This window comes from Aspergillus brasiliensis (genome assembly GCF_001889945.1).
Source record: "Aspergillus brasiliensis CBS 101740 unplaced genomic scaffold ASPBRscaffold_1, whole genome shotgun sequence".
NCBI lineage: Eukaryota > Fungi > Ascomycota > Eurotiomycetes > Eurotiales > Aspergillaceae > Aspergillus > Aspergillus brasiliensis.
In genome coordinates this window covers 1808373-1828332 of record NW_027137442.1, presented here as the reverse complement: position 1 = coordinate 1828332, position 19960 = coordinate 1808373, and the positions used below count along the sequence as shown (strand labels likewise).

General features: G+C 50.6%; 6 protein-coding genes across 6 annotated transcripts; 4 read left to right on the top strand and 2 right to left on the bottom strand.

Moving 5' to 3' along the window:
* Positions 1 to 833: 833 nt before the first annotated feature.
* On the top strand, positions 834 to 2641 carry ASPBRDRAFT_25102 (uncharacterized protein; the record flags this gene model as incomplete). The annotated part of the gene is made up of 2 exons (XM_067622130.1): positions 834 to 893; positions 947 to 2641. 2 exons carry the CDS (start codon positions 834 to 836, stop codon positions 2639 to 2641), a joined length of 1755 nt encoding a protein of 584 aa, XP_067484682.1.
* Positions 2642 to 6459: 3818 nt separating this feature from the next.
* On the bottom strand, positions 6460 to 7968 carry tpcE (Zn(II)2Cys6 domain-containing transcription factor tpcE). The gene has a single exon (XM_067623557.1). It carries the CDS (start codon positions 7644 to 7646, stop codon positions 6558 to 6560), a length of 1089 nt encoding a protein of 362 aa, XP_067484681.1. The 5' UTR covers positions 7647 to 7968; the 3' UTR covers positions 6460 to 6557.
* A 1140-nt stretch (positions 7969 to 9108) lies between these two features.
* On the top strand, positions 9109 to 10914 carry ASPBRDRAFT_25100 (class I adenylate-forming enzyme family protein; the record flags this gene model as incomplete). The annotated part of the gene is made up of 2 exons (XM_067622129.1): positions 9109 to 10605; positions 10660 to 10914. The coding sequence occupies 2 exons, from the start codon at positions 9109 to 9111 to the stop codon at positions 10912 to 10914; spliced, it is 1752 nt and encodes a 583-aa protein (XP_067484680.1).
* A 596-nt stretch (positions 10915 to 11510) lies between these two features.
* On the bottom strand, positions 11511 to 17088 carry tpcC (non-reducing polyketide synthase tpcC). The gene is made up of 4 exons (XM_067629094.1): positions 16684 to 17088; positions 15241 to 16630; positions 12846 to 15194; positions 11511 to 12790 (listed from the first exon to the last, which is right to left on the bottom strand). The coding sequence occupies exons 1-4, from the start codon at positions 17016 to 17018 to the stop codon at positions 11561 to 11563; spliced, it is 5304 nt and encodes a 1767-aa protein (XP_067484679.1). The 5' UTR covers positions 17019 to 17088; the 3' UTR covers positions 11511 to 11560.
* A 301-nt stretch (positions 17089 to 17389) lies between these two features.
* On the top strand, positions 17390 to 18382 carry tpcB (metallo-beta-lactamase type thioesterase tpcB; the record flags this gene model as incomplete). Its single annotated transcript, XM_067616722.1, has 2 exons — positions 17390 to 17545; positions 17600 to 18382. The coding sequence occupies 2 exons, from the start codon at positions 17390 to 17392 to the stop codon at positions 18380 to 18382; spliced, it is 939 nt and encodes a 312-aa protein (XP_067484678.1).
* Positions 18383 to 18789: 407 nt separating this feature from the next.
* Positions 18790 to 19946, top strand: tpcK (decarboxylase tpcK; the record flags this gene model as incomplete). Its single annotated transcript, XM_067628275.1, has 4 exons — positions 18790 to 18917; positions 18966 to 19162; positions 19209 to 19251; positions 19506 to 19946. Exons 1-4 carry the CDS (start codon positions 18822 to 18824, stop codon positions 19944 to 19946), a joined length of 777 nt encoding a protein of 258 aa, XP_067484677.1. The 5' UTR covers positions 18790 to 18821.
* Positions 19947 to 19960: the final 14 nt, after the last annotated feature.

The following is a 19960-nucleotide window of genomic DNA, read 5'->3' as shown; positions in this document are numbered from 1 at the left end:
AAATCCTATTTAGTGGGCCGATTCCGCTCAGGTTTAAATTATATTAAATTTAATTATTTAGAGTATTTTTTACATATTTTACCTTATTTTTCTATTTTTATATATTATTATATTATTATATTAAATCTATAGAATTCTACCTCTATGCCAAGACATCTGGATCATTAATAAAAAGTTATGGTTTTTAAAGTCCTATAAAACCCCAATTAGTGGGCCGATTCCGATCGGGTTTAAATTATATTAAATTTAATTATATAGAGTATTTTTTATATATTTTTTTAAATTTTTATATATACTAGTTCCTAAATATAATGTACTCTAAAAATTAATGCCATCGCACCCCATGCCAAGAAATCAGCCCCATATAAATTGCGGGAACCGTAAAGGAATCGCATATGCGATGCACCAACCCCAGTGGAATAGGCACAGGGGATGTCGAGGTCCATGTGGCATCTGGTGTCTCCCAGACAGATATACGCCGCCGACAGTATAATACGGAGAAGGACAGTTTCGTCGTGGGTCAAATAGCAGATATATTACGAGCTTCAGATCTATCAACTTGCACCAATAAAATTGTCGGGAAGCGAGTAAAATACGAAGTAGCGAATCGGCATTCCCTTCAGGCTTCGCGAGCTAAGTAGCGTCAGCTCGCGCCTCACCAGTTACTGGTAGATTTTATTGTGGCGTATACAAGCCTGCTGTTGGCTTAACCCGATTAGTTAATTCGAAGCGAGCAGCAGATAAGCACTCAGCCACGTCCACAACGACAAATAAATAGGAGAGCGGAAAGACCCAAGAGCCCAGTTCTTGTGTCTCCAGATATATCTGTCAACATGTCCATTCAAATAAATGCAGCAGCCAACGGCGCCCGCGGGGCCGAAGACGAGATCCCAGTACGCCCATGCCACCCACAGAGCCTGGAGAGATGCTAATGCAGTAGCAACAGGTCCTTTCCCGCTGCGTCAATCCGGAAGGAATATCGTGGACAGCTATCTGGTATTCCCCCACCGGTGCCCCCTCATTCCTGGTATGTTCCTATTGCTATGACCAACACATCCAACCCACTCGTCACGCAGGCCTTTTCGAGGCTCTCTGGGTAAACGGGGATCGTGACCTTAAATGTCAATGGAATACTCCGCGGGTGATGTCGCATCTGGCCGCAGATGACTGGGATGCGATCGACGCCTTCATGGTCGAGCGGATCAAAATTCCAGCCTGCAAAGGCCCAGCAGGTCACACCGGGCTTGATGGCTCCCGGTGGTACGGGATGATCGGCGCATGGGAAATTCAGGGCTTCGTGATATGCGAAGCGTGCTATTTCGATCTCGTGACGTGGAATCAGCTCAGGACGTACTTCATCACGATGCCGACAATCAAGTCGGAAGAGGGAATATGGACATGCGATGCGGCGGTGCCGCTGATAAAGGAGGGACTCCTGCGGGCGATCACCTCACGCAACCGCTGGGATGACCTGCACCCCATTTTCAGAAGACGGATGCAGTATCCCTCTTGTGTAGAGATGACAAAACTCCAAGCCGGCTCGACACATTGGTACGCTTCTAAGGCGGTCCCCGACCTGGTTGTCTGCACGGCATGCTACCTGGACCACTTCTTTTTGGACCACGCCAGCTCGTGGGAGCTCCTCGACCTTACGACAGAGCAGCAACAGCAGCAACTCGTTTGTGCGATGCAGACAGTTCCAATCTATGCCGCCTGGGCTGGCTGCAAACGAGTCAGTATGACTGAAAACACCGACGAGTACGACGGCTTCGAACACCTAGCCAGGTTGATCCTCGAGTCGCATCCCTGCAGTACAGATGACATGCGCAACGCGACCTGGTATGCCCCAGAGGATTGCACCTTCGATGCGTTCGCCATCTGCAGACGTTGCCTCCTAGCCTTCATGGTCATTCCCGATTTCGCTACGGGGTTCAAAGAAGTCAACTTCCGGCGTGATGGCAACTGGCTCTGCGACTTAAACCCTGCATCGCCACGGTTCTCTAAGTATCTCGCAAAATATGAGGACGCCGTGAACCAAGGAAACTTCTCCATCTTCTCCAAATATGTGTCGGAGTATGGGCCATTGGCAGACTGTCCCCGGGACCAAGCCTACAAGAATCGCAAATGGTATGGAAAAGGCCCCTTTACCGCATGCGAACTCTGCTACAAGGATGTCATCGATGGGACGAGCCTAGCCAGTTATCTCGTCTGCGCCGTCGTCCCAAACGAAGCCAGATGCCAGATGTACTCCCGCCGAATGCGGAATCTCTGGCAGCAAGCTTGCGAGAACAACGACCTAGACTCCTTCCTGGTGCTTGCAAAGGAGCGCATGGATGCGTTTCTGTTGATGGAGCTAGAGAAGCAGCGCCAGCTGGCTGAGATGATGATGCGCTCGCAGCGGAGGAACAACTTGTTGCTGGTGTCCGGAATGAATTCAGGAACGGACGGAATTATTTCGGCGATGGGGATTGATAACGGTACGAGGTACGGGAATACGGACATTGGGTTCAACTGGCATACCTCCCTGGGGGCTGAGGGTCATCAGCAGTTTAATCAAGCAATGGGGATGGATGTGGTGCAGGCCTCTGCGGACTTTGCGCGGTTGTCGCCTTTAATACAGAGGTGGGCGACTTTGCAGTAGCCAATCTTTCAGATTACGTTTTATGGTGAGGAACAATGTAGGAAACTTATACTTGGTCATGTTCCCGGTAGTCACCGGTAACAGATGGAGAGTTATAGGAAACCAGGACAAACACTGCAAAGGCTAGAGTAATCAGCTTGGCAATCCAGCCAAGCTTATCCAGCTTGAAATGCCGGGAAGAGGGAAGGAATTTCTCGCTCCTCTTGCGGTATAATAACAAGGCTGGCGGGAACACAAATGTCAGCTGTTGTAGAAGTAGTCCTACTATGTACGTAGGAACGAGTTCGTCAAGGGGGCCAATTAGTTAATTGGCTCAGTGAGAGGAAACTTGAGCGGCCTGGTTCACTCACTGAGCACGTTTCTCAGCATGTGAAGGTTACTGATCTGGTCAGCGCGGTTAGGGCGTGCTTAGTTCTACTTGGTGAGTAACGTGGCGAGGGAGTGAGCACTAAAGCAGAAGGTGAAAGTTGAAAAGTGTCAAAGGAAATCCGGTAGCTAGGGCGTATGAGGTTAATAATGAATAAATAACAACCAAACTAATTATATTGAAGGCGCTTGAATTACAGAATATATAGTTTCCGGATCCTCAGAGAGCAATTAAGCTATGGACAAGGCCAAACGTTTCACCCTATATTAAATTACCGAGTGTCTTTCCATCAGAGAGCAAATCTACCTAGAATTTTCCTTATGTATGAGTAGTATCCCCTATTTGGAAAAGTTGCTCCGCGAAAACTTCGCACAGCATACCAAAGTCCGTCTCAGGACGCTTGTGCCGCATCAAAGAACCTGTCATCATTCATGGCACTGAGTGAATTAGTTCGTTATGGTCATGAGGCTGAATTCGAGCTGACTCACATTCTCGTATCCTGGGATGTTCCGGGGGCCGGCCCCGAGTATATACTACGGTGTCCACCCCTGGCAGAGATCATCTTTATCGGAGCACTTCATTTCCAATCTTGCAGTATCAAGTACCTGTCGCTAGGACGATGTATGGCGACATTTCGCCTTCGGACTTTCTGCGGCAATTTTCTTCATCCCATTCAGTGGGTCCCGAGCCTCCTCTATTTGACCAAGTCCGTATGCCGCAGGACACTAAAAAAGATATCAACGGGCTCGGCGGCTCCCGGCGAGGTGGATGCTGATGGGCGCTCGGTGCTGCGCGCGCGAATTTCAGCGAGTGTGTATATCGTCCGACTAGAGGGACACTGACGGGCACAACAGACGATGTTCTGCACCTCATGGGCGTCGTGGGTAATGTTCCATTGGGCTTGGCCGTCGAGGCAAACAGCACCCTCTCAAAGATGTCGCTTCCTGCTGGGGCAAGGCTGGATGTTGGAGGCAACGAATGCACGCCGCTACGTGCGGCTATTGAATATGACTCCGAGGAAGTGGTAGTGCTAATATAACGGACCTTGATCCCGCGCGAGAGATAATGGTAGACCTCGATGTACAAGTTTGTCCCCCAGGACCACTACCTATCTAACCAACCCTCAAATCTATGCGGGTTGGATTGTGGATATAGCCATTATCCACAATCCATACCAGCTAGTCAGCTGATACCGTCCGAATCCCTGGGCCTAAGTCAGTCCCCGGTTCCCCTGCCCCCAGTTTGACCCCTCATAGCCCTAATCCACTGGGGTTATGCCGCCGCATATGCGGCGGAAGTAGGGTTCCCGCAATTTGTATGGGGCCGATTTCTTGGCATGGAGTGGAGCGGAATTAACTTTCAGGGTACGGTGCTCTCACGCTGTGCAAGACAGAGAGTGCTAAAAATTTGACAGATAATTATAATAGCTGTTAATTTTATATTCCTAAATTCAAAGTTAATACGCCTGCTCTGCGTTGTATAGCAGTTACTCAAACTTGATAAGTTTTACTAGAATTCTATCAGAATCAGATAGGATTAAGTTCTAGCTATATCAAGATTATATAATTCAATACTGTGCCTTCCAGAGGCCTAATCTAAATTTTATAGAACTATATTTTACTACTTGCACTGGATTCTTACTCTACTATTGTATTTGATTATTTTCACCGCCAGATATACTGAAATCGACGAATATATAAAAAGCAAAAGAGAAAGAACGAAAAGAGTTAATATAGATATATTTTAATTTTTTAAGCTTTAACAACTAGAATATATATATATTATTTGCTATCTTATCAGACCCTTAAGTTTCTATTTGTGATAGGATCTATTTGTCGGGGTAGAAAGCTTGTTGACCAGGTAAGGAATCAACCATGAAATAATATCAGATTATATATAATTAATAAAGACAGTCTATATCTACACAATAGACTGATTCTTGCAGGATTAGTAGTATAATATAAAGAATTATTATCTTATAGTACCTGGATAGATATAGAGTTATTATTAATAGTCTCATGACTTTATCAAGTGCATCGGTGCACCATACTAATGAATCTAAGGGGTGGGGACAGGGTTATTCTATCACACAACATGCTTCAAATATGCAGCCTAGGTAGCTCGTATGCGGCTGGTCCAGGTATTCCTCCGCTGGTTGGGCAAGCCGATGCAATGCGCTCAGGGTACAATTACGCACACCTCATCGCGCAGCAGCTCTCAGCTCACGGATCTCACTTCCTCGGGTTCAACCCTGTTGAACATCATCACTGAACCCCAGACATTCCTGTTTTACAATGACACTTTCCCGCCTCAAATAACCGGCATACCCGAAGACGCAGATATCATCACTTTGACTACCGGAGGCAACGACTTGAGTTATATTGTGGATTACTCCTGGATTGTTGGAACGCGACTTGGCCAGAAAAAGTGACCAGCGCTGTCAGGAGCATATGGCAATATATTGTCACTAATAGAACATCCTCCAATGCTCAGGAGTCCAGCAGTCTTTCTTTGGAAGAAATAGGCGATCGCCTGGGAGCAGTCCTAGATGAAATACATAAGAGAGCTCCCAAGGCTCGTATTTATCTTGTCGAATATCCCGCTGTTCTCTGTAATGATACGCGCCCTGGCTTGGATATCCCGCTTAATCAAGTCAAAATGGCGCACCATTCGCAGGTTGCATCCAAGCTTCAGAAAGCATATTCGCTAGCGGCTGGACCTCGATCAGAGTGGTGCGAAAGGGTGCCTGTTCATGAACGAAGCCTATCGCATGCCCTCGGTAGCCCGGGCCCTTGGCTGGACGGATTGGACCTCCTATCATTGATTCGTCGCGGGCCTGTCCTCCATCCCAATCCGAAAGGAATGAAGGCAGTGGCAGAGATGTTGTTGGCACCGATCCAGAAGCACCCGGTGCTGCAATGATAGACAACCCTGGAAGCGACCTTTCTAAGAAATACACATTCTGTTTTTATCATCACGTGTACTATATGCAGCCAGAAAATCGCACCAGATCAATTGGTTTAACAATCATAAGAGGCGTATGTCCAAGGACTGCACTGTCCGGGGATTATTCTATCACCAACAGATGGGCGAGCGCCTGTCACGCCAATAACGGCGCTTTGAAGAGAGGCCAAGCCACAGAAAACTCCCTTGTCGCCCTTCGCCCAGACATAGGAGAGACAAGGTATCTCAGAATCCCCCTCTGCGGAGAGATGACAATCAACGTCAAGGCAATAAGCATTGAGTTTGCTACAAGAAGGTGCTGGAATACATCGAAATTGCACGCGTGGAAGATGCTAGGAGATAGTAGTAGATCTACTCTTACTATATCAACTTTCTTTCTTACACAGCTCTTACTAGCGACCGTCGACATGCGGCCCGTGTCCACATTTAAGCAAAGTACATTATTAAATTAGAATAGTTAGGATTCCTATATTCTAATAATATTATACTGCAATTGTATCACTCTTCTGGCTAGGCACGGGAAGGTTCTATCTTAGGGATTGAAACGTATCTCAGATTGAAAAGTCCAGAATAGAGGATACGCAATCAGCCCCTTAAAAGATCAATGATTTCCGAAGATAACGCCCGAATCCGTTGTCTCAAGTCTAGCTCAAGCTGATGCAGCACCGTTGATGAGATCAGATGGTCCCCTGTCTCCTCTGATTGGTACTGTTTCAACTTTTCAGAGAGTGCATTCACAAGTTTCTGCATACGGTGCAGCTCACTGAGCACGGATTGTGCCATTACACGAATAGTATCGTCAGCAGACCGTGTAGTAGCATTACTATCCGATTTCAAGTCCGTGCTCAGTCCTCTGGCAGCGGTTGCGTACCAGTTCATGAGTTTAAAAGCAGCCATGAACACCATTACTAGCAAGAAGCCGTTGTGGGCGCATAGACAGCAAAGTATTTGTATGATAGTGTCGATTGTCTTGGCATTAGTGGCCACGATGGATTCTGTGGTAAGGCCCTGATCCTGGGACAGGCTGTGATTTCGCGCACAGGCTCCGAAATCCGGGGGAAGTAATTGGCGAAATAAATCCAATATTTTGATCAGACAGCTACAGGATGACTTGTCGGGGCCCGTTTTACTATCAGTCGAGTCACTTGGGTTAGGATGGTTGGTTGGCAGAGAGCCATTTGGAAGAGAGGAAAACTCCTGGTCAAAAAGAAAAGGAGCATCTATGTAGCTTCCGTCAATGCTTCCCGTAGCCGACTGATTCGATGATTCCAGTAGACTATCGGAGGACTCGAGCCGCGGTAAAGAGCCAGATGAGCCCAGGAAGGTGTTGAAATCGACGGCCAAGCCCGTCAAATGGTCAGGGTCGGAAAAAGACTGTAGTTGAGAGAAATAATCCGACATTGAGAGGGGCGTCCCTGATGCAGACAGTTCAGGGGTATATAGAAGCGTTTGTTGAGGCGAGTTGCTGGATGTAGTATTGCTATGGGGCTGAGTCTTATCACGCTTGCGTCCAGCACGTCGAGTGACCAGATACTCGCACATCAAGCCCCGTTTGGCACATCGCGCGCAAGTCGGTTTTTCCCGGTTGCATTTCACCTTAGAGGCCGAGCAAGCATTGCAGCTGTCCCGCAACTTCGGACGGGCTGGAAGAGGAGCAGCAGAGGCGGATTCCATGGCAAAGGAAAAAGTGGACAAAGATTCCTCGAAAGGTACATAAACAATAACGCAATCAAGCGGTCTAGCCTTGGCGGTTTCTCGCTCACATAGAACCCGTTCCTCACTCCATAAGAGGATAGGGGTGGAAGAAGTAGAACGCACAATTCTTGGACAGTCGCATCAATGATAGTGGAAGAAACTTTTCAACCCCTCTAAGACAATAAACAGTCAAACAATTAGCAAGGTAGTCTATCTAGAGGCGCATCATCGATGGCGAGAAAAGACCATCCCCCCGTAAGATAGCAGGGTTGCTGGACAGTCAGCACACGTGACATCTTTATCACTGGATGGTCTTAGGTGAGAGAGTGCTATCCTTGGCCCCCAAAACCACGAACGTAACCAATCCTATCATTACTTGAGAGGCGGCGCATCCAGGATCGCAAGAAATTGTGCCACCTTGATCTTGAGGGGCCTCGGCTATAGGAGGTTTGATGTGAAGCGAGATAAGTGATGCATGGGGTAGGTGTAGTAAATCCTTCGCCAAGCCTACAGACCAAAGTAACCACATCATTCGCTTGGATGGCCTGTCTTGAACTTCCAATAGAAAGCCACACGGGGCCTCAGACGACCCTCCGGCGCATGTTTGATCGAGTTGGCTCGTGTCAGATTGACTTCACTCAAGCCTCATTCGAATCGGGTTAAGAAGCGGGGAAGTTTCGTACTTATTTATGACTGCATATGCAGGATTGTATAGCCACTGTGGTCACACGAAGAACGTTGGAAAATGTAACCTGGTTTGTAATGAGTGGAAGCGAGATGAGTAGGCCGAAGCTACAGGCAGCTGAAACTCCGATACTCGACATTCGAAGAGGCTAGGATGCAGTAGTATCGTTGCCTGCATGATCGGCTTGCTTCTTTAAGAAGCCAGATACCGGGGCATCAGGGCATATATGATGTTGCAGATCGGCGGTAGTATTTTACCACTAACAACACTCCTAGTCATCCACAGATACCCGCATTTCCTTGGTCATTGTATGTAATCGCTGGTACTATGACTAGTGATAACACCGGCGTTACGGGGTGTATACTAGATCCTAGTTCGCCTGTTCGCCTGTACTTCTAGTTGTTACCGGGATCGTTACTAGTAAACTACTGTAATTCTTCAGTGAAGTATAGAACTGCGACAATCAAGGAGTAGGACATTCTATGATTCTGGACCGATTCTCGAGTGCTGAAAAACCAAGTTATGTTCCCCGAGTGGCACCTCCGAATAGGACACCAACATAATATTACGGAGTCCACCAGCCAATCCCGGAGAGCGGCATTGCCGACAAACTTGTGCTTGTCGGGTCCCGAGAAAGTGGAGCCCATGCCTTATAAAGCAGTAGACTGTTCGGGTAACCCCATGGAAGATGTAAGTTGGAGCCTTAGTAAGATTCTGTTTTGTGACCAAAATCTGAGAGCAGCAAGTCCTACCACTATGGCAGAAATATCCGAAATCGATGCTGGGCCCTTGGCGAATGACCACCCGTCGGTCTTTTGGCACATCGAGCAGGGACTGCGTCGGGGGCCAGATAACGCCGCCGTGGTATGCATGCACCAGCCGTGGGATCACCTTGTCGACATAGTTCCTATTGGGGAAGCCCCCGCGAAGAATCCTTTGGGAAATCCTGCGGAGAATCTGGCCGATCACCATCCGTGCCTCACCCTTTCGTATCGCCAAATACACGGAGCAGCACTTGCCCTCGCGGCGGGGCTCCAGGCCCGAGGCGTGCGGGACGGAACTCGCCTTCTTACGTTAATCCCCAATGGTGGCGAGTACGCCATCATCCTGTGGGCATGCGCCCTGTTGCGGCTGACCCTCTCATCGCTAGAGGTATCCCTCTTGGACGACCAGTCTCAATTGCCGATCTTGAAAGACCTCCAACCGGGCGTCGTTATCACGCCCGATGGGCACGCAGGGGATATCATCGACCAGTGGATTCAACCACCACCCCTCCACGTCTCACTGAGCCCCCTCGGCAACGCACACCATAATGGGTGTGTTTCGCTTTCCCAGCTTATCGCCCTGGGTCACACTGTCCTCCCCGGTGAGAACCGTCTGCTCGAGCTCGCCCGACAGGACGACCCAGATCGCATCCACTCGATCCTCTTCACGTCTGGCACTTCTGGCAGACCCAAGGGTTGTCCGCAGCGCGTTGCCGCCCTGACGCATGTGCTAGAGCATCTCTCATGGCTGATTACACCAGACAACGCCACCTCCGTGCTGCAGCAGGCGCACAACTCGCGCGCCATTGCCCCGGCACACACCCTCCAGACCTGGCGACAGGGCGGAGCGGTTATCATGGCCGAACAAAGCTTCGCGGTCACGGATACCCTGACGGCGCTGCGGAATCACGATGTGACATTTCTGGTTCTGTCGCCCGCCATGGTGCATGCCCTGGCTCGCGAGTTGGATGGCCAATTGAGGCTGACTGACTCGGTCCGCACCGTTCATCTCGGTGGCGACGCCATCACGCATGATGTGCTTCGTACCTGTGAGGGCCTATTCCCAAAGGCCCGTGTTTGCATCAGCCATGGCATGACGGAGGGCCTGGGCTTTTTCGAGTGGCCGTTCACCAAAGCCGATAAGGAAATTCCCTTGTTTGGCGAGATCTGTCCGACGGGAGCTGTGGCAGCCGGAACCCGATTGCGGATCTGGGACCCCGAACGACGAACTGTCGTATTACGTGGTCAGCCTGGGGTGCTGCAGGTTCAATGTGAGAGTGTCATTAGCGACTATCTTGTAGGTGGTGGGGATGATGCGTTTCATGTCGAGGATGATGCACGATGGTTCGTCACGGGAGACGTAGCTGTCATGGATGTCTCCGGACTAGTCTTCATCTTGGGCCGCACCAAGGATGCCATCCGGCGAGGGGGGAAGACCATTATGCCGGCGGCAGTAGAGAGCTGTCTGGAGAAATATACGGAGGGTCAGGTAAGAAGAAACTCACCCTTTGATAGACACGATAACTGATGGACGGTTGTGTAGGCCGCTGTTGTTGCATATCCGGCCATTGATCCAAGGCCGATTGCCGTCCTGAGTGACATGACGGACAAGACCGAAGACCAGATACGAGCTCATGTTGTGGATATTTTAGGTCAGGACTGTTTGCTGGATCGGGTGCTGTCGCTGCGGCAGATTGGGCTGTCGGAGTTCCCGGTCAACGCCACTCACAAGGTCGTTCGCGCTGAGGTGCAGCAGGCCGTTGCGAAGTATCTGTCATTGCCGGAACGGGTCCTTTGACTCGTGAACAAAGAACCGATAAGTGTGAAAGGTGATATTATTTACAAATAGATGTACCAAGGTACAGCTGGTTGAATTCTACCGAAATTTCCAAGAATGTGTATCAAGTATGATAGATTGTAGTTCAAGATACCCAGCATAATGTAGCAAGCCGCCCATGATTCATCTCCCCTTCTTTAACCTTAAAACAATGCAACGTGGTCATGTCACACAGACAATATCTTGAAAGAATCCAAACGTTTGCATGCTCCTCAACATCAAGAATTATATATTGTCGACGCGCTAACCGCTAGACCAAAAATGTTATATCGCGCCTAGCCAGTCAGGCGACGGAGAGATACTGTCCCAACATATATTGTCTGACCGTGTGTCTTACGGAGACACTGTCACATTCGGTTTCTTAGTTGCTATTTTTGTCACTTATGCTCAACATACCATGGATGCACTATTTCTTTCTCCTTGCTGGTAGATGATTAGTAAGTCGATACTGCTGTCCTCCCTCATTGTTACTACACCTCGATGCCCCGTCGTCCTAGTTACGCTTAGAATGGCGGAAGAAGCACAATGTACTCTACCTTCTGGCTGTGATCTTCAAACTCGGCAAAATATCAATTTCATCTGATCCGACGAACGAAGACATTTACTATCAATTATAATACTCCTCCAACCACGCTCGCAAATCGCCCACTGTTGGATACTCCAAAAACATACTTCCACTTACGGTGATACCTAGCTCGTCGCGGAACTTCTCCGAGATCACCAGACTCATGAGGCTGTCGACACCCAGGTTGGCAAATTGTGCGTCATCTGTCAGATCCGAGAGTTCGAGGGCGCCTTCTTTGGCAATGAGGGCGATCGCCTTGGCGGCGGTGCTCTCCGGATCTCGGGGGGACGTCTTGGTTTGCTCAGGCATTGGCATCGCTGTTGCTGTACTTGTCGGAGGAACTGGAGTTGTGGGTATGTGTAGTGACGTAGACGATTTCACAGGAACAACCTCAGGCACAGCAGCAGTTTTGACACGCCTGGCCACCGTTGATGCAGATATTGGCGATGCATCTGCATCCGGAGCCGAAAAGAACCGGTTAAGAAGAATCCGTGGGTACCGTCGGAACTTGATACCTCCGACCATCCCAACAATGACACCCTCTTGAAGTATATAAACATCGCCCAGATATACGGAGGGGTCATCTAGTGTGGGGATCATCTTGGTATACGAACGGTAAGAACCTCCCGCCACAAGCGGAGACGCGAACCGCATACTCTTCCAACCAGGAGTGACACAGAAGTTGTTCTTAGTATCGACGGCATCGGACACGTTCATGATGAATCCCGCCAGGTGGGCCACACTATCGATGAAGAATGGGGGCACTGTCCATGTCCCATGATCATTCGGGGCTAGGACCACATCGGCATACGCCTCCAACTCGTATAGCACCACCGACTTCATTCCTCGGTATTGCGGCGCGTAGTCCACCAGATTGTGAGCAAATAGCTGGTATGCCATGTTATGCGAGAACCGCGTCGCCTGGCCGGACTCTGCCAAATGGCCTAGTTCCACGATGCGACTGTTAATGAGATGCGCTAAGGGCATCCAGGATGTCCGCCATACTTCCGCATCTTCAAGAAGCAGTGTTGCACTGGCAAAGGGGTCATCCTCTCGGCCTATGTTGTACCAGTGGAGATTGATAACCCCCGAGTTGATGTCGGGCGTGGCGGCGGACACGCGGATGCGCTGCGGTTTGTTAATATCTTTCTGTACCACAAGGCCCTGGCGCACTTCTAGGTTCGTGATGTTCATATGTATGTCTTTGATATCGGGCTGCATGTTTTGCAGCAGGTAACGGCCGAGCGTGTAGCAAATATCAGCGTGAATAGACTATTTTCTCGTCAGGCTATTACCATCTCCAGAAGCAAAGGAAAAGGATACATACCGACGTGACAACCCCACAGTCATTCATACGATGGCCATTAGCCGCCTCAAGGAACTCCCTCTGCATCAGGTCCGACTCCATAATAATATGACCGGATGCTCCCTGGATGTTCTGCTCAATTATCTGGTGCACTGTCGACGTCAAGGAGTTGGCAGGAGAAGGAGAAGCCTGAAGAGCTTTCTTCTCAGCATCGTAAAAAGTGTTGCCTTTCGTGAGAGCCCAATCCCCATTATACTGTATCCAGTAATTCTTCTCGTTCCAACTGTAGGCTGGCAAGTCTAGTAGACACAGAGCGCGTTCAAAGGGACGATGGAACTCGCTCCAACCGACAGGAATACCGGCGCTATGCAGCGCAACCAAACTTTGCGCCAGGGTGCACCAAGCGTTTTCGCCACGACGTAGTGATGGCACTGCCAGAGAAACACCCTCAAGTGTTGCTTTAACAAACCCAAGACACACGGGATGAGGTCCAATCTCCACCCAGACGGTAGTATCATCGACGAGACCCATGTCCCGGGCACGTTCTAGTGCCAAACGGAAGTTGACAGTCTCGCGTGTGGCTCGGCGGACATAGGACGCGTTGACACTCTTTTCGTCAAAGATGACACGGCCTAACAGGGGCGATACTATCGGCAGGGTCGGCGTCTGGAAGAGAACACCAGTTGCGGCCAGGGCCTCAAAGTCGTCGAGGATCGGATCCGTCTGGGACGAATGAAACGCAAAGGCGACGTCTAGGTTTATACACCGGAGACCCTTTGACTGCAGTTGCGCTGAGACAGCATCCATCTCCGCCTGCGTGCCGCTCAGAACTGTGTCAGTTGGGCCGTTGATGCAGGCAACTTCATAGGACGTATCGACATATTCGGCAATGGTCTCTAGGGACCCTCGGACTGCCACCATGCGATGGCTCCCCATGGCACATCTCTTCTCCAGAAGGCGCGCGCGCGACCCCACCAAGAAAAGGGCGTCACTGGCGGAAAGTACACCAGCGACGTACAGCGCAGCGTACTCGCCGAGACTGTGCCCGATGACCAGGCTTGGGGTGATACCAAGCGTCGCCCAGTAAGTGGATAGCGCCATCTCTGTGGCGACGAGGGCTAGCTGCGTGACAACGGGCGAGTGTGCGTGGTCCTTGTCGTGACTCCCATCGAGTGCTGGAATAAAGGATGGGAATCCCTGGCGCTGAGCTATTACGTCCAAGTGCTGGATCTGCGCCTTATATGGCGGACAATCGTGGTAGAGCTCGACATGCATCGACTTGTACGATGCGCCCTGCCCTGTAAAGGCAAAGGCTATGGACGGGGTCCAAGTCGGGGAGATGGCTGGGTGGGTGTCAACTGTTGCTAGGTAGGAAGTCAGCTGCTTCCGGAGCTGTGCCAGGTCTGCGCTGGCGACGGCCACACGGTGGTTATGGTGGTGTCGACGGGCAGTGGTTGTATAGGAGAGGTCGGACAAGGACACGTCCGCATGCGCGTCCAAATAAGCCAGGAGATTCTCGAGATTTCCTCGCAGGGACACCTTACTTTTCGCCGAGACAGCGATAGGATGCAACGGACGGCAATCACACCCGGATCGAGCACGAATGGGTGCGTCCTCAAGAACGACAGTAGTGTTGCCGCCTGCGGCGCTGAAGTTGTTGATTACAGCGATACGTCGTCGCTCGGGCAGACGAGGCCACGGTTGGGCCTCGAAAGGGATGCGCAGCTGGCGGGCGTCAAGGTCCTTGGGGAATCCGGGGTTAAGTGAATTCTTGATACCGATATGGCGAGGAATGGTATTTTTCTGCATCATTAGAAGCACTTTTAGTAGAGCTGTCACACCCGCAACAGCCTCTCCGTGTCCGACGTTGGATTTGACCGCCCCGATATGCAACGGCTGTTTGGTGGAGCGACGTCGAGTGACCGGAGCGAATACCTCACTAATGGACGCAATTTCCACCAGATCACCAGCTTGCGTGCCTGTGCCATGCATTTCAACGTAGCTTACGTCCAACGGATCGATACCGGCGCGGCTCATCACCTGGCGGTACAGGTAAGCTTGGGCGCCGGCATGGGGATGCGTGATGGAGACTGCTTCCGCGGAATGGTTAGTGGCTGCTGCGAGAATGACGCCGAGAATGTTGTCATTATCGGCCTCAGCATCTTCTAACCGCTTCATAACGATGGATCCAATACCGTCCGCGCGGCAGTAGCCGTCGGCTTCGGAATCCCATGTCTTGCAGGCATTGGGCGTCTTCGTTAGAAAGTGACCGTGGCTGAGGCCAGCAAAGGCGTCCGAGTTTGTTAACACGTTCATGCCACCAGCTACGACGGTGTCGGTTTCCCCATTCCAGAGAGACGTACAGGCGGTCTATCTCGTCAGTGATTGAGGATTGACGCGGACTTATGACACATACCTGAATAGTCGCTAGGCTTGATGAACACGCGGTATCGATGCTGAAGCTAGGCCCAGAGAATTTGAAGAAGTAATTGATACGACCGGGTCCGAACGCTCGACATCCACCGGGGATGAAATATGTGCTGATCTCCTGTGCTGTGTTCACTTCGCGGTAGTCGTCACTGGCCTGGCCATAAAACGTGCCCACTCGATGCAAGTTCGTAGCGGGTGTGCGGTTGGCGACGTAACCAGCCTGTTCCAGCGCCTCATAAGCCGTCACCAGAGCCAGACGCTGCATAGGATCGGTCTGCTGGGCCTCGCGTGGTGACATATTGAAAAATGACGCATCAAAGAGACCTGGTTCATCAATGAAACAGCCATAAGACGTATGGCTGGCATTGACACGCTTTCCCGCCGGATCATAGTGTGTTTCAACGTCGAATCGATCCGGTGGAATCTTCCTGTGCACATCCAACCCCGAGGCCAGCAAGTCCCAAAACTTTTCGGTATCAGTGGCGCCTCCTGGCATACGGCAGGACATGCCGACGATGGCAATCTTGGACTGGGAGGGACCTCGGGGTGTGGATGTGACTGTCGAGGGCTGTTTGGTCCAAGCGAGGACGTCCTCAGTCGATACTTCCAATTTGGCGTTTGTCAAGCCATTGACAAGTTCGCTGCCAGCGAGCGACATGCGGAATAAAAAGACTCGGCAGTCTAACGTGGCGAGGTCATCGGCCTCCTGTACGAGTCCCTCGATCACTTTGTCCCAGGTGATTGGCTGAGTAAGAATTTCTGAGACAATCTGTCCGAAAAACTCTTCTGCTGTTGTTGCGACGTAGGGCTTGCCTGTGCTAGTTGAGAGCACCGGGAGGACCGGGCGACACACGGAAGACATTGAGTCGGCTTGTACGACGCGAGCTACGTCTTCGGTCTTGTAAATGTGCTTCGCATGACATAGACCACTGTAGACGGGAAGAGCAACAAACTTCCGATCCCGGAAAAAGTCCGCCGTGCGGAAGAGAGCTTTTAGCCTCGCAGGCGGTCCACTGATAGTGACCGAGGTGGCGCTGAGGGCACTGATGAAGATCTTGCTGGCTTCAGGAGTTGACTGCTCCGCGTGAATCCTATCTAGTTCTTCTTGAACCTCATCGACGGCCACATCTGGCAGAACATATGCCCAGCTGTCTGGGGAGCCCGTAGTGTCTCGCGGCTGTAAGGTGTGCGAGACCTCGTCAACGAGAATCCCGAGACGGAAGGCCAATCGAACAGCCAATGCACCGCTGGCAGGAATATCTGTCAAAGCGGGGGCACATCCAATAGCTCCGGCCACCATGAGGCCGATCCCTAGCCCAGCTAGACGTGTCTTGACTGTGGTATGGTCAAACTCGCGGGGTGCATTCTCGTAGTACCTGCAAGCAAAAGGATGAGAAACTGTTCATAAGGATGAATTTGGTGGACTTACCCGATAAGCGAGGCCAATTGTACCACACAGAGGAGCACACCCTCTATAGATCCAGCCAGAGGCCCTTTACGCAGTTCGCTGTAATTGGCCAGTTCCAGGACGGATTCAAATGCCGGAACCAAAGACCGTAACGTGGTGGACAGCTGGCGCACCTCGTCCCTGATGGCTAAGGTGGCTTCACGGATGAACCGTGCGAGTATATCATGTTGTGCAATCTTGCTGTGGGTGTGAAGTCGTCGAAGCAGTTCCTGCAGATCATCCGGAGGGAATTCGTTGCTGAAATACAGAATCTTCATGGGACGAGCCTCCGTTGAATTTGGGGTAAAGACATCCATACTGGGAATAGTGTCCCAACTATGTGAACAGGAATCCAGGATGTAGGATGACACACAACGGGGGGAAAATGGTGGATAAGAAAGATAGAAGAAACAGTCAATCAGAAGTTTTATTGGGGAACGGGGGCGTTCATATGTACGTTTCGTCCTAACGCCACAACAAAAGAGCGCAATCCGACCATACTCCGGGAATTCCATATCTTCACAGCTGGGATAAGCTCGGCGATGGCCGGTGGATTTGTTCGGAATTCGATGGGCACGGGGTTGTTGACCTTCGGGTCAGCACGAATGTCGCATCGGACAGCGGAGTCGACAATGACCTGACTCTCGACCGGTTCGATTCTTCCATCAGTTCAGTCGATTCAACAACAATGGGAGAAGGGGGATATCGTCAGATCAACAAGGCGCTGGACATCAGCGCCTTTGAGCACTATCTCGTTACCCAGCAAGCCCGACTACCTGAACTGGCCAATGTGGAACAACTTAGTCCTCGCGTGATGCGAGTCCTTGGACAAAACCCTGGAAAGGTACCTATAAGGCTACCTAATGAAAAGACTTAGAGGAGATACTGATGGCTTCAGTTTACTCTACAAGGAACAAACACGTATATCGTTGGGACAGGCTCCCGCCGACTGATCATCGACACAGGCCAGGGCATCCCGGAATGGGCTGAGCTCATCGCATCTACCTTGGTCGATAAGTCCATCACTCTCTCCCATGTTCTTCTCACCCACTGGCACGGTGACCATACGGGCGGTGTCCCGGACCTTCTTCGCCTGTACCCCGGCCTGTCGCAGAGCATTTACAAGAACTCTCCCGGGAGAAACCAACAACCTATTGAAGACGGCCAAAGGTTTACAGTGGAGGGCGCCACGATCCGTGCGGTTCATGCTCAGGGACACTCCCATGATCATATGTGTTTTGTACTTGAGGAGGAAAACGCCATGTTCACCGGGGACAACATTCTGGGCCATGGGAGCAGCGCGGTAGAGGAACTCGGCGTGTACATGGCATCCTTGAACAAAATGCAGCTTCAAGGATGTACTACCGGCTACCCGGCTCACGGTGTTGTCATCATCGACCTTCCGGGGAAGATCCAAGGGGAGCTGGCACAGAAGAACCGACGGGAAGTGCAGATCCTACGGACACTAACGGAAATCAGACGTCAGTCCGGACGCAAGATGGCCAGTGTAACTGTCAAGGAGTTGGTCACTACGATGTACGGAGAGGGTATTGCTGATGAGGTGAAACAGCGGGCACTGGAGCCACTCATGGACGAGGTTTTGAGAAAGTTGGCAGGGGACGGTCAGGTTGCGTTTGAGCTCCGAGGCGGAGAGAAGAAATGGTTTGCGATTTCGTTCTAGTTTCTAGGATCAATTACACTTATTTTTTCCATTACGCTATGTAGTAGGCATCATTCGCATTTGCCACTATACCAGAGGCTACTGTATTCTCTGTTTCCGTTCCATATCAACAGGCTTTGTTTTACCGCGCCACGTACTCATTATACAAGAGAACTAGATGTCGCTGAAGTACCTACCCTACTGATTTAAGATTTGTACGCGCATTCGGATCAGGTTAAAGGCCCGGGAAATTGTGTAGCGACGTCGGATTCCGTTTAGAGCAAATCTCCGAATCCCCATCCTTTAAATTCTATCACTAACAGTATCTCCAATTTAGTTCAGTAAAAAGCACTCTTTGTAAAAAATGGCCAAAGAAGATGACCATGGCGAGAATGCGGCCTTGGCCCCATCGGCTCGAAAGCTCCTCTGCCTTACAATCTGTGGCTACCGAAAACCAGGAATGAGTGAGGAGGATTACCGGCACCATATGACCCAAATTTCGGCGCCGATGACCAAAGACCTGATGGCCAAGTATGGCATCGTTCGCTGGACACAGGTGAGCTCGGGAATTGCCAACAGGCTCGGACTCCGGCTGATTTCACAGATCCACAACACCAGTGCCACCCGTGCCCTCATGGCCGAGCTCTTCGACCCCCAATTTGCCAATGTGGCGGACTATGACTGCTTTAGCCAGGCGGTGTTTAGGGATATTGAGGACTACAAGCGCATGAAGCAGGACCCCTGGTACAAGGAGCATTTGATCGGGGATCATGAAAATTTTGCCGATACTAAGAGGAGCCGGTAGGTTACTTCCTCCAGGTGAATGGATCTTGACTAACGATTTTAGGATGACAATTGGATGGGTGGAGGAGTTTGTCAGGGATGGGAAGGTTGTGTAGGTCGACCTTACTTTAGCTATATATTCCTTTTCCGCTGTAGTCTTTACATGCACAATATCAGTGATATTCGACGTTCGAGTGTATACAATAATTCTCAATCTTCATTCCTCCATCCACCTTACTGTCTATCATGATGTTTGACTTCCATCCAGTCATCGGGGCTGAAGCCCTTGCCGTGATCACCGGATCCTTTCTATCAGGCACGGCGTGTAATCGGTTGCAATTAGAAGCACTCTGGCTAACAGTGCCTAGGCTCAATGATGAACATTTCTCTCCTGACTATCCCAGTTCTCCTCGACACGTCCGTCGAACCAGCACACCTGATCGATCAATGGGTTCGAGTGTACCACTATGGCCATCGCGTCTTGCCCACCCTGTCGGTAGCAACCGGTTTCTTCTACGCCTGGGCAGTGGCTCGCAAGAGAAAGTCCGGTCGACCTTGGGGAATTTTTGCGTTGGCCGGTCTGACAACTATGAGCATGTTGCCTTTTACCTGGACGGTCATGCAGGCTACCAACAGCACGCTCTTCGCCACCCAAATCTCGAACCATGCAGGACAGGTCGTGTCGCTTGACAACGCGATATCCCTTATTACTAAGTGGACTCTCTTACACACAACGAGGGTTTTGTTCCCTCTGACAGGGGCGCTGATGGGCTGGATTGGGACATTGCGGCAGTTGAACTGATTTGGTCGAACACT